This window comes from Pseudorca crassidens, chromosome X (genome assembly GCF_039906515.1).
Source record: "Pseudorca crassidens isolate mPseCra1 chromosome X, mPseCra1.hap1, whole genome shotgun sequence".
Taxonomy (NCBI): Eukaryota; Metazoa; Chordata; class Mammalia; order Artiodactyla; family Delphinidae; genus Pseudorca; species Pseudorca crassidens.
This window is the reverse complement of record NC_090317.1, coordinates 108,025,338-108,039,100: the sequence shown is the minus strand read 5'-3', so window position 1 is coordinate 108,039,100 and position 13,763 is coordinate 108,025,338. Positions and strand designations below refer to the sequence as shown.

The 13,763-nt window shown below is 39.4% G+C and overlaps 1 protein-coding gene across 1 annotated transcript in view; it reads left to right on the top strand.

Moving 5' to 3' along the window:
• The window catches only part of IL1RAPL1 (interleukin 1 receptor accessory protein like 1), a 1,336,730-nt gene that overhangs the window by 750,111 nt on the left and 572,856 nt on the right, over positions 1-13,763 (top strand). The window contains exon 4 of the mRNA XM_067722926.1: positions 13,306-13,492. Within this exon, the coding sequence (XP_067579027.1) occupies positions 13,306-13,492 (187 nt within the window). The remainder of the gene's footprint in view (positions 1-13,305; positions 13,493-13,763) is intronic.

Sequence of the window (13,763 nt, the reverse complement as noted above, 5' to 3'; positions counted from 1 at the left end):
GGACGCGCAGGCTCAGCGGCCACAGCTCACGGGCCCAGCTGCTCCGTGGCATGTGGGATCTTCCCGGACCGGGGCACGAACCCGTGTCCCCTGCAACGGCAGGCGGACTCTCAACCACTGCGCCACCAGGGAAGCCCTAACCCTGACATTTGTGATTCCCAACATTTTATTTTCACAATGAATGATTAAACAGTACAGTCAAATTTATGGTTAAGTAGTCACCTTCCAAACAGTGGAGTAACTGAACTTTCAGATCTTCCATCCCTCTGTGCTGCTTTTCAGTGCCCAAGCGTTTGTAACACTTCAAGAATACTCTGTGCTTTTGTTTTCACACAAAAAAATTATGTACAAAAGATTATGACTTGAAAAAAGACCAGTGAATGTTAGAGTAAACCATGTAAAACATAGAAGCCTAAAACAACTTAATCCTTAAAAAACATTGATCAAATCCCTGTCTTTCTCAGCACTTCCTAAGTGGGAAGAGATTTCCAAACATTATGGAAATGTTATTATTTCCCCTAGGGACCAGGAAATTAACATAATATACAGGTCAAGTGTTTCGTGGCGCCGCCGTTAGAGGACATATTTAACAGTCATGTTACTGGTAATTCTGTTAGAGTGGAGAGAAACACTGAATACTATGGATTATCATTCATAGGGGGTGTGATTACAGAATGATTGAAACTGTGCTACCCTTAGGTATGGCATAACATGGCTTTTATTTTACTCTATAGCTAATCAGGCAATATACAAAATTTCTCTTCCCCCATATATTTTTCTTTCTTACCCCCTGCCTGCACTACCCAAATTTCCACACCTCGATCTGTAGCTGCGTGATGTTGTCATCCTTCAAAAGATAAATTATAAAATCTCTGGTAGCTCCCATGCATGCCAGTTCAGAATCTTTCACTTTTTCAAAGTAACACACCACTAAGGAACCTATGGAGAACTTCGATACACTGTACTGACTTCCAGAGACTACTTACAGAAAGTATTCTAACTTTATTTTTTGTGTCATAGATTTACTTCTTGATTATGTTCCAAAATATTTGTTAATCCCCAGTATTTGCACTGGACTTAAGGCTAGATTTCCTTCTTCCTTATAAGACAGGGCCCTAAGCCAGTCCTTTCAGAAGCCATTTCTTTTACAAGTATGTATATATATATGTAGAAAGTGTGTAGTAGAAAGAGCTGAAGAAGCCATGATATTTCTTTAATACCTGCTGCTTGCTCCATCTTATTCTTTATTAGATGTTTGGGAGCTTAAGGACCTAACTTTTCAAAGAAATCTAAGTTAGGGCGTGTTCTGCCTTTCTCCAGTAGGCATCTATTCTAGAATATAAAATAATATAAAATCAGGGCTAAGAGTAGGTAACTTTCTTTTGTTTTAAACAATGTATATATAGTTTATGTGTGCTAACCCAGCACTACTTATCTTCAGTAGTATACAGAAGAGACCAATGAATTAGAAGTTAGGAGATACATGTTCTAATCCCATTTCTGCCACCAATTAGTAGAACTTAGACAAATCATTGACTTCAAAAAAAATAAATAATTGACTTCTTTAGGCTTTGGGTCCCTTTGCTGTAACCTCAGGAGGCTGACAGAATTAACTCTCTCTAAACTGTTTGTACAATACATTTTGTGTACTTGGTGTGTCCTGCAGGGTTACCCTTGCCAGAGAAAACTAGGTTTTGAAAAAATTTCACATTAATATCATTTCTTCACTGGAAAAGATGAGTATTGACTCTCAATTATGAACAACTGTTTTGTCCACATACCTGTAATATCCTGTCTCTCTCTACCCATTTTATAAACATTGGAACCAGCAGTCATGATTTAACTTTTGCCTAGATTGCAGCTCATCTTTTAAAACAATAGAAGCTGAGTAGATATGTGCTGATGATTTTTACCGTAAATCCTGGAGGAGCATTCTTTCCCCGTTTACCCCATTCCACTGTATTTTCCCGACTGCAGAGAGCCACAGTGCCATAGCAGTCATGCTGCAAATTTAATGATGGTGGATGGGACTCTTCACTTTGAGAGTGTCTAATTTCCCCCAGGGCGATCATATGTTTATTAACGTGTCACAGGTTGCTTGCTTCCTGTTAACTCTTCTCAGTAAATAGGACTGTAGCATTCATTGGATGCTGCTTTATTTTTAGCTTTTTAAATCACCTCCTGATGAACAGAAACAGTAAACAAGTATTAAAACATGGAAAGTAATTTGAAAGTAGTGCTATCCTGGGGAGTCTGGAATTCCAGACATTACCAGACAGTAGTAAATCAGCAGTCACCTCACAAAGCTAGGGAATAAAAGACAGGAGAATAACATCTAAGGGTGCTCATCTGGAGCCACTTTCTGAAAATTAGGGGTCAGTTGCATTTATAGTAGAGCAAGAGGGGGTGGCTGAGGTAAAGAGTCGTATTTTTCATAAACTTCTCATTCTTGTCCAACGCAGTCAGGTATCCCAGGACTTATCTGGATTCTTATGCTTCACAGTCATTAAACACCACAGAACTGAAGGCATCGTCATGGTGATATTGCCTATCTAACCTGCCTTGTAAACAAACACTGTTTAGCCCTACTGCAAAAGAGAAATATAAAGGAAGTAGGAAAAAGGGACGCAGTACTGCTGATAAGCTCTAATACTTACTGAGTGCTCACTAAAAGACTGACACTGTGTTTTAACATGCTTGATTCCCACAGTAACCTATGAGGTCTGTAGTATTATTTTCTCCTTGTACAAATGAGGAAATGGAAGCCTAAGGAGTCAAGTAACTTTTCCTAATTTCAAAAGTAATGAGTGATTGGGCTGGAATCTGAAACTCTGCAGTTGGGCTTTAGAGATCTTACTCTTAACCCAACTGCCTGTAGAAAAAAAGGCCTGGTATTTGATACAAGGAGGTGTGGGGAAATCGACAACAGTGTAAGTTTGAATAGAAAGAAAACCTAAGATTTTTGAATTTAGAAGATTAATGTGGAAGGTTCAAGATTAGAATTCACTGATTTACTTCCTAGAAAAGTCTGTTCTTTAAGAATTCTAACGTGTTCTACAAATATCAGTATTTTTCTAAAACTTTGAATATTTTCTTAAGACACATTTGAATGCATCCTAAGATAGCTAATAACTTAGTTATTTTTTTCTGAAAAAAATTATCTTAAAATGAGCCGGAGAAGAGCATGCTCCAGTCTGTACTGGAGTTAAATTAATAAATAATGCATGAGCAATATTGCTGGCAGCCCCAAAGAGGATTTTTTTTTCCCTCTTGAGTGTGAAGCTCAAGCTAAAATTTAACACACTTTGCTTTCTCTCAAAGCTGTTTCTTTTTCAGTATCTTACATGCTAAAAGATTGACTCTACCTTTCATATACTCATCTGAAAAAATTCTTTATCATCTTGTATGCCTCTCTCTTTCCTTCACTCCTTCACTGTCACATTATTCTATATCTTTAATATATTTTGAACATGATCTCTCCTTCCTATCTCGCTGGGCATTGCCTTTGTTGGAGTTGCCTTTTTTTTTTCCCTGAATGAATGCAGTTGCTTTCTAATTTGTCTCACTGTACTTAGTCCTCCTTGCAATCCAATCCAATCCATTTTTCTCACTACAGTCAGAAAAATCTTTCCAAAATCCAATTGTCGTCATTTCCCAGCATAAAGTCCAAAGTCCTTACGGTGGCTTTACAGGACTTTCAGTCTGGCTCCTGCCCGCATCTCCAGTCTCAGTTCCTGCTGTTCCTTTATCACTATTTTATAACCCAGCCACACCAAATTATTTGCAATTACTCAAACATGCCAAGCTGTGTCATGCCTTCAAGCCTTTGTGCATACTATTCTCTGAAATAACCTTTCTTAAAATTGTTAAATTCTTACTCACACTTTAAGATACTCAGATATCACAATTTATGAGGACTTCGTTTCTTTCTTTGACACTACTGTGTGGTACATACCCCTTTGTAGTACTTACCACCTTGAATTTTTTTTTTTTTTTTTTTTTTTTTTTTGCGGAACGCGGGCCTCTCACTGTTGTGGCCTCTCCCGTTGCGGAGCACAGGCTCCGGACGCGCAGGCTCAGCGGCCATGGCTCACGGGCCCAGCCGCTCCGCGGCATATGGGATCCTCCTGGACCGGGGCATGAACCAGTGTCCCCTGCATCGGCAGGTGGACTCTCAACCACTGCGCCACCAGGGAAGCCCCTCACCTTGAATTTTAACTATTTACTTGTGTATCACTTCTGGAGTGTGAGGGACTGGGGGCAGGAAATAGGTCTCATCATTCTAGCAAAATCCCTAAGCACATTCTCTCAGGATATTTTTCAGGCTACTAATTGACTGTTTAATGGTTGATGGTTTCACCTATTAACTATTTTAGATATACTTGTAATGTACATATTATATGAAGCTAGAGAAATCTACAATCAGTAGCCCTAAATTCTAATTTTGTGGACATTTTCTTTGTTACCCAATATAAAGTTGAATAACTAACAGTAATGGAAAACTCTGTTTTTCTCCTTTACTCTCAAGACTTCTCATGCCAGTTATGTGGGGTTTTTCCCACACCAAGCAATTCTTCAACCTGCTGGATATCCTACAATTAAGTTCATTTCGGACACTGTTTACCTGGACTTAGCATCAGATCCTACAGGTTAAGGGCTCAGTTCTGCATGACTGCCCCCACCCGCGACACACACAATTCAGATGCCAATTGCTAGTCCACAAATTTACCTCCACTTCTGACTGACTGGTTGTAAATCAGAGGTCCGCAGAATGCGCTTCTCATATTCTTCCATTATGCTTAATAGGTCAGTTACATTTTTCTCCTTCTTTGTTCAGTTTACCAATTTTATTTTAAACTAATTTGTATTGGAGTATAGTTGATTTACAATGTTGTGGTAGTTCCTGCTGTACAGCAAAGTGCATCAGTTATACGTATATCCACTCTTTATTTTTGTTTTTTTTAATTTTTACTTTTTGGCACACCGCGTGGCACGCAGGATCTTAGTTCCCTGACCAGGAATTGAACCTGTGCACCCTGCATTGGAAGCACAGAGTCTTAACCACTGCACCGCCAACGAAGTCCCTATCCACTCTTTTTTAGATTGTTTTCCCATATATGTCATTACAGAGTATTGTGTAGAGTTCCCTGTTCTATACAGTAGATTCTTATTAGTTATCTATTTTATATATAGTAGTACGTATATGCCAGTCCCAATCTCCAAATTTATCCTTTACCCCCGTTTCCCCCTTGGTAACCATAAGTTTGTTTTCTAGACCTACGACTCTATTTCTGTTTTTTGGTTTTTTACTTTTTCATAACATCTTTATTGGAGTATAATTGCTTTACAATGGTGTGTTAGTTTCTGCCTTATAACAAAGTGAATCAGCTATAAGTATACATATATCCCCATATCCCCTCCCTCTTGCGTCTCCCTCTCACACTACCTATCCCACCCCTCTAGGTGGTCACTAGACACGGAGCTGATCTCCCTGTGCTATGCGGCTGCTTCCCACTAGCCATCTATTTTACATTTGGTACTCAATATATGTCCATGCCACTCTCTCACTTCATCCCAGCTTACCCTTCCCCCTCCCCGTGTCATCAAGTCCATTCTCTACGTCTGCATCTTTATTCTTGTCCTGCCCCTAGGTTCTTGAGAACCTTTTTTTTTTGTTGTTCTAGATTCCATATATATGTGTTAGCATACGGTATTTGTTTTTCTCTTTCTGACTTCACTCTGTATGTCAGACTCTAGGTCCATCCACTTCACTACAAATAACTCAGTTTCGTCTCTTTTTATGGCTGAGTAATACTCCAGTGTACATATGTGCCACATCTTCTTTACCCATTCATCTGTCGCTGGACACTTAGGTTGCTTCCATATCCTGGCTATTGTAAATAGAGCTGCAATGAACATTTTGGTACATGACTCTTTTTGAATTATGGTTTTCTCAGGGTATATGCCCAGTAGTGGGATTGCTGGATCATACGGTAGTTCTATTCTTAGTTTTTAAGGAACCTCCATACTGTTCTCCATAGTGGCTGTATCAATTTACATTCCCACCAACAGTGCAAGAGGGTTCCCTTTTCTCCACACCCTCTCCAGCATTTGTTGTTTGTAGATTTTCTGATGATGGCCATTCTGACCGGTGTGAGGGGATACCTCATAGTAGTTTTGATTTGCATCTCCCTAATAATTAGTGATGTTCAGCAGCTTTTCACGTGCTTCTTAGCCATTTATATGTCCTTTTTGGAGAAATGTCTATTTAGATCTTCTGCCGATTTTTTGATTGGGTTGTTTGTTTTCTTCATATTGAGCTGCATGAGCTGCTTGTATATTTTGGAGATTAATCCTTTGTCAGTTGCTTCATTTGCAAATATATTCTCCCAATCTGAGAGTTGTCTTTTTGTCTGGTGCATGGTTTCCTTTGATGTGCAAAAGACTTTAATTTTCATTAGGTCCCACTTGCTTATTTTGTTTTTATTTCCGTTTCTCTAGGAGGTGGGTCAAAAAGGATCTTGCTGTGATGTATGTTATAGAGTGTTCTGCCTGTGTTTTCCTGTAAGACTTTTATAGTGTCTGGCCTTACATTTAGCTCTTTAATCCATTTTGAGTTTATTTATGTGTACGGTGTTAGGGAGTGTTCTAATTTCAATCTTTTACATGTAGCTGTCCGTTTTCCCAGAACGACTTATTGAAGAGGCTGTCTTTTCTCCATTGTGTAGTCTTGACTCCTTTATCAAAAATAAGGTGACCTTATGTGAATCGGTGTATCTCTGGGCTTTCTGTCCTGTTCCATTGATCTATATTTCTGTTTTTGTGCCAGTACTATACTATCTTGATTACTTTAGCTTTATAGTATAGTCTGAAGTCCGGGAGCCTGATTCCTCCAGCTCCGTTTTTCTTGCTCAAGATTGCTTTGGCTATTTGGGGTCTTTTGTGTTTCCATACAAATTGTGAAATTTTTTGTTCTAGTTCTGTGAAAATGCCAGTGGTAGTTTGATAGGGATTGCATTGAATCTGTAGATTGCTTTGGGTAGTGGAGTCATTTTCTCATTATTGATTCTTTCAATCCAGGAATATGGTGTATCTCTCCATCTGTTTGTATTATTTTTAATTTCTTTCATCAGTGTCTTCTGTCTCCTTAGGTAGGTTTATTCCTATGTATTTTATTCTTTTTGTTGCAGTGGTAAATGGGAGTGTTTCCTTAATTTCTCTTTCAGATTGTTCATGATTAGTGTATAGGAATGCAAGAGATTTCTGTGCGTTAATTTTGTATCCTGCTACTTTACCAAATTCATTGATTAGCTCTAGTAGTTTTCTGGTAGCATCTTTGGGATTCTCTATGTGTAGTATCATGTCATCTGCAAACAGTGACAGCTTTACTTCTTCTTTTTCGATTTGGATTCCTTTTATTTCTTTTTCTTCTCTGATTGCTGTGGCTAAAACTTCCAAAACTATGTTGAATAATAGTGGTGAGTGTGGGCAACCTTGTCTTGTCCCTCACCTTAGAGGAAATGGTTTCAGTTTTTTACCATTGAGAACAATGTTGGCTGTGGGTTTGACATATATGGCCTTTATTATGTTGACGAAAGTTCCCTCTGTGCCTACTTTCTGGAGGGTTTTTATCATAAATGGGTGTTGAATTTTGTCAAAAGTTTTTTCTGCATCTATTGAGATCATGTGGTTTTTATCCTTTAATTTGTTAATATGGTACATATGTCACATTGATTGATTTGCATATATTGAAGAATCCTTGCATTCCTGGGATAAACCTCTCTTGATCATGGTGTATGATCCTTTTAATGTGCTGTTGGATTCTGTCTGCTAGTGTTTTGTTGAGGATTTTTGAATCTATGTTCGCCAGTGATATTGGCCTGTAGTTATCTTTCTTTGTGACATCTTTGTCTGGTTTTGGTATCAGGGTGATGGTGGCCTCGTAGAATGAGTTTGGGAGTGATCCTCCCGCTGTCATATTTTGGAAGAGTTTGAGAAGGATAGGTGTTAGCTCTTCTCTAAATGTTTGATAGAATTCGCCTGTGAAGCCATCTGGTCCTGGGCTTTTGTTGGAAGATTTTTAATCACAGTCTCAATTTCAGTGCTTGTGATTGGTCTGTTTATATTTTCTGTTTCTTCCTGGTTCAGTCTCAGAAGGTTGTGCTTTTCTAAGAATTTGTCCGTTTCTTCCAGGCTGTCCATTTAACTGGCATTTAGTTGCTTGTAGTAATCTCTCATGATCCTTTATATTTCTACAGTGTCAGTTGTTTCTTCTCCTTTTTCTTTTCTACTTCTATTGATTTGAGTCTTCTCTCTTTTTTTGTTGATGAGCCTGGCTAATGGTTTATCAATTTTGTTTATCTTCTCAAAGAACCAGCTTTTAGTTTTATTGATCTTTGCTACTGTTTCCTTCATTTCTTTTTCATTTATTTCTGATCTGATCTTTATGATTTCTTTCCTTCTGCTAGCTTTGGGGTTTTTTGTTCTTCTTTCTCTAATTGCTTTAGGTGTAAGATTAGGTTGTTTATTTGAGATGTTTCTTGTTCCTTGAGGTAGGATTGTATTGCTATAAACTTCCCTCTTAGAACTGCTTTTGCTGTATCCCACAAGTTTTGGGTCATTGTATTTTCATTGTCATTTGTTTCTAGGTATTTTTTATTTCTTCAGTGATCTCTTGGTTATTTAGTAGTGTGTTGTTTAGCCTCCATGTGTTTGTATTTCTTACAGGTTTTTTCCTGTAATTGATATCTAGTCTCATAGCGTTGTGGTCGGAAAAGACACTTGATACCATATCAGTTTTCTTAAATTTACCAAGGCTTGATTTGTGACCCAAGATATGATCGATCCTGGAGAATTTTCCATGAGCACTTGAGAAGAAAGTGTATTCTGTTGTTTTTGGATGGAATATTCTATAAATATCAATTAAGTCCATCTTGTTTAATGTATTATTTAAAGCTTGTGTTTCCTTATTTATTTTCATTTTGGATGATCAGTCTGTTGGTGAAAGTGGGCTGTTCAAGTCCCCTACTGTGATTGTGTTAGTGTCAATTTCCCCTTTTATGGGTGTTAGCATTTGCCTTATGTATTGAAGTGCTCCTATGTTGGGTGCATAAATATTTACAATTGTTATATCTTCTTCTTGGATTGATCCACCCATCATTATGTAGTGTCCTTCTTTGTCTCTTCTAATAGTCTTTGTTTTAAAGTCTATTTTGTCTGATATGAGAATTGCTACCCCAGCTTTCTTTTAATTTCCATTTGCATGGAATATCTTTTTCGATCCCCTCACTTTCAGTCTGTATGTGTCCCTAGGTCTGAAGTGTGTCTCTTGTAGACAGCATATATATGGGTCTTGTTTTTGTATCCATTCAGCCAGTCTCTGTCTTTTGGTTGAAGCATTTAATCCATTTACATTTAAGTTATTATTGATATGTATGTTCCTATTACCATTTTCTTAATTGTTTTGGGTTTGTTATTGTAGGTCTTTTCCTTCTCTTGTTGTTTCCTGCCTAGAGAAGTTCCTTCTCTTGTGTTTCCTGCCTAGAGAAGTTCCTTTAGCATTTGTTGTAAAGCTGGTTTGGTGGTGCTGAATTCTCTTAGCTTTTGCTTGTCTGTAAAGGTTTTAATTTTTTCATTGAATCTGAATGAGATCTTTGCTGGGTAGAGTAATCTTGTTTGTAGGTTTTTCCCTTTCATCACTTAAACATGTCCTGACACTCTTTTCTGGCTTGCAGAGTTTCTGCTGAAAGATCAGCTGTTAACTTTGTGGGGATTCCCTTATATGTTATTTGTTGCTTTTCCCTTGCTGCTTTTAATACTTTTTCTTTGTATTTAATTTTTGATAGTGTGATTAATATGTGTCTTGGCATGTTTCTCCTTGGATTTATCCTGTACGGGACTCTCTGTGCTTCCCAGTGGGCTTGATTGACTATTTCCTTTACCATATTAGGGAAGTTTTCAATTATAATCTCTTCAAATATTTTCTCAGTCCCTTTCTTTTTCTCTTCTTCTTCTGGGACCCCTATAATTGAAATGTTGGTATATTTAATTTTGTCCCAGAAGTCTCTGAGACTGTCCTCGATTCTTTTCATTCTTATTTCTACATTCTGCTCTGCAGTAGTTATTTCCACTATTTTATCTTCCAGGTCACTTACCCATTCTTTTGCCTCAGTTACTGTCCTATTCAGTTCTTTTACAGAATTTTAAATTTCATTTATTGTCTTGTTCATCATTGTTTGGTCTTTAGTTCTTGTAGGTCCTTGTTAAACATTTCTTGTATTTTCTCCATTCTATTTCCGAGAGTTTGTTAATATTTACTATCATTACTCTGAATTCTTTTTTGGGTAGACTGCCTATTTCCTCTTCATTTGTTTAGTCTGGTCGGTTTTTACCTTGCTCCTTCATCTGCTGTGGGTTTCTCTGTCTTCTCATTTTGTTTTACTTACTGTGTTTGGGGTCTCCTTTTTACAGGCTGCAGGTTCGTAGTTCACGGTTTTTTTTGATGTCTGCCCCCAGTGCCTAAGGTTGGTTCAGTGGGTTGTGTAGGCTTCCTGGTAAAGAGGAGTAGTGACTGTGTTTTGGAGGATGAGGCTGGATCTTGTCTTTCTGGTGGGTAGGATTGCGTCTGGTGGTGTTTTTTGGGGTGTCTGTGACCTTATTATGATTTTAGGCAGCATCTGTGCTAATGGGTGGGGTTGTGTTCCTGTCTTGCTAGTTGTTTGGCATAGGACGTCCAGCACTGTAGCTTGCTCTTCGTTCAGTGGAGCTGGTTCTTAGTGTTGAGATGGAGATCTCTGGGAGAGCTTTTGCTGTTTGATATTGTGTGGAGCCAGGACGTCTCTGGTGGACCAATGTCCTGAACTCAACTCTCCCACCTCAGAGGCACAGGCCTGACACCCAGCTGGAGCACCAAGACCCTGTCAGGCACATGGCTCAGAAGAAAAGGGAGAAAAAAAGGAACGAAAGAAAAAAGTAAAATAAAATAAAGTTATTAAAATAAAAAATTAAAAAAATATATATTTAAAATAAAAAAATTAAAAAGTAATTAAAAAAAGAAAAAAAGTATGGACAGACAGAACCCTAGGACAAATGGTAAAAGCAAAGCTATACAGACAAAATCACACAAAGAAGCATACACATATGCACTCACAAAAAGAGAAAAAGGAAGTAAGTATATATATCTATATATAAAAATAAAGGAAGAGAGCAGCCAAATCAATAAACAAATCTACCAATGATAATAAACTCTAAATACTAAACGAAGATAAACATAAACCCAGAAACAAATTAGATGCAGAAAGCAAACCCCAAGTCTACAGTTGCTCCCAAAGTCCACTGCCTCAATTTGGGATGATTCGTTGTCTATTCAGGTATTCCACAGGTGCAGGGTACATCAAGTTGATTGTGGAGATTTAATCCACTGCTCCTGAGGCTGCTGGGAGAGATTTCCCTTTCTCTTCTTTGTTCGCACAGTTTCTGTGGTTCAGTTTTGGATTTAGCCCCGCCTCTGCGTGTAGGTCGCCTGAGGGCGTGTGTTCCCGTCCAGACAGGACGGGGTTAAAGGAGCAGCTGATTAGGGAGCTCTGGCTCACTCAGGCTGGGGGCGGGGCACGAGGTGCAGGTACAGAAAGCAGGGCGAGCCTGCGGCGGCAGAGGCCAGCATGAGTGACTTTGCAACAGCCTTAGGTGCACTGTGTATTCTCCCGGGGAAGTTGTCCCTGGATCACGGGACTCTGGCAGCAGCGGGCTGCACAGGCTCCCGGGATGGGAGGTGTGGAGAGTGAGCTGTGGTTGCACACAGGCTTCTTGGTGGCAGCAGCAGCAGCCTTAGCGTCTCATGCCCGTCTCTGGGATCCGCGCTGATAGCCACGGCTCGCGCCTGTCTCTGGAGCTCCTTTAAGTGGCGCTCTGAATCTGAATCCCCTCTCCTCGCGCACCAGGAAACAAAGAGGGAAGAAAAAGTCTCTTGTGTCTTCAGCAGCTCCAGACTTTTTGCCGGACTCTGTCCCGGCTAGCTGTGGCGCACTAGCCCCTTCAGGCTGTGTGCACGCAGCCAACCCCAGTCCTCTCCCTGGGATCCGACCCTCCGAAGCCCGAGCCTCAACTCCCAGCCCCCGCCCGCTCCCGCGGGTGAGCAGACAAACCCCTCGGGCTGGTGAGTGCTGGTCGGCACTGATCCTCTGTGCGGGAATCTCTCCGCTTTGCCCTCCGCACCCCTGTGGCTGCGCTCTCCTCCGTGGCTCCGAAGCTTCCCCCCTCCACCACCCACAGTGTCTGCCTGCGAAGGGGCTTTTAGTGTGTGGAAACGTTTCCTCCTTCACAGCTCCCTCCCACTGGTGCAGGTCCCATCCCTATTCTTTTGTCTCTTTTTTCTTTTGCCCTACCCAGGTACGTGGGTAGTTTCTTGCCTTTTGGGAGGTCTGAGGTTTGCTTCCAGCGTTCAGTAGGTGTTCTTTAGGAGTTGTTCTACATGTAGATGTAATTCTGATGTATTTGTGGGGAGGAAGGTGATCTCTGCCTCTTACTCCTTCGCCATCTTAAGGGTCTCCCCAAGGGTGGTTCCTATTAGGAAAACTTCCAGCTCAAAATTCTGCTTTCTTGGGTCATTAAACTAGCAGTGGAGACTCTCCAGCCTTCTGTTTCTTTATCTTTTGGTGAGGCACAGCCCTCTCCAATAGTCCATAGATGGCTTCTTTTGTATTAGATCCCAGCTCAGGTCCGGCGCAGACACAGCTGACTGCGACCAGACTTTCTCTATTTCTGTTTTGTAAATAAGTTCATTTGTGCCATTTTTTTTTTAGATTCTGCATATGTGATATCATATGATATTTGTCTTTCTCTGTGTGACTCACTTCACTCAGTATGACAATCTCTAGGTCCATCCGTGTCGCTGCAAATGGCATTATTTCATTCTTTTTTATGGCTGAGTATGAATTTACCAATTTTAGCATATTATGACCAGGCTTGACTTGTTTCTTGACCTAAATCTTCCTTTATTTTATTTTCCTAGATAAAATCTAAATAAAAATGTCTATTAAACAGTTTTTCAAACCAAACTTTTATATAATATAAAATTTTTTTCTAGCATATGAAAAATATACAAATGGTTTAACAGAACCAAGCATTGTTTAGCTGGGTGACAAGATAGAGCCCTGTGGAATAAGCCATGATACCATACATTAATTATCAGTAGAGTTTTTATCCCTCTCTTCCTCTCTCCCTTTTTGAGTGAAGTAAATACACTGCCTTGACAACAGTTGCTTTTTGTTCACACCAGGCCACCATATTTATTCTGCTTCATTACAGAAACTCCACTTACTGTATGAAAGTATCCATCTCACTGACAGTGGGTGAAAATGACACTGGACTGTGCTACAATTCCAAGATGAAGTACTTTGATAAAGCTGAACTTAGCAAAAGCAAGGAAATTTCGTGCCGTGACATAGAAGATTTTTTACTACCATCCAGAGAACCTGAAATCCTATGGTATAAGGTATGGACTATGAATGATTTTATCACTTATAAATAGATTAATGTGTACCTTATTCTAGGGCAAGTTGGATAAAAACATTTAAATGGGTGTTATATAGTTCAGTTCTGCCTTCCTAAGACACTACAGCAAGTTGTGCTGGTCATTATAAGTTTTTAAACCAGGGGCTTTGATAATCCAAGTCAATATTTGTATTTTTAGTACATTGTAATAAGCTACTATGTTAATGTTTATATCTAGTTTATGCTGATAATCCTATCAAGTCTATTATAAT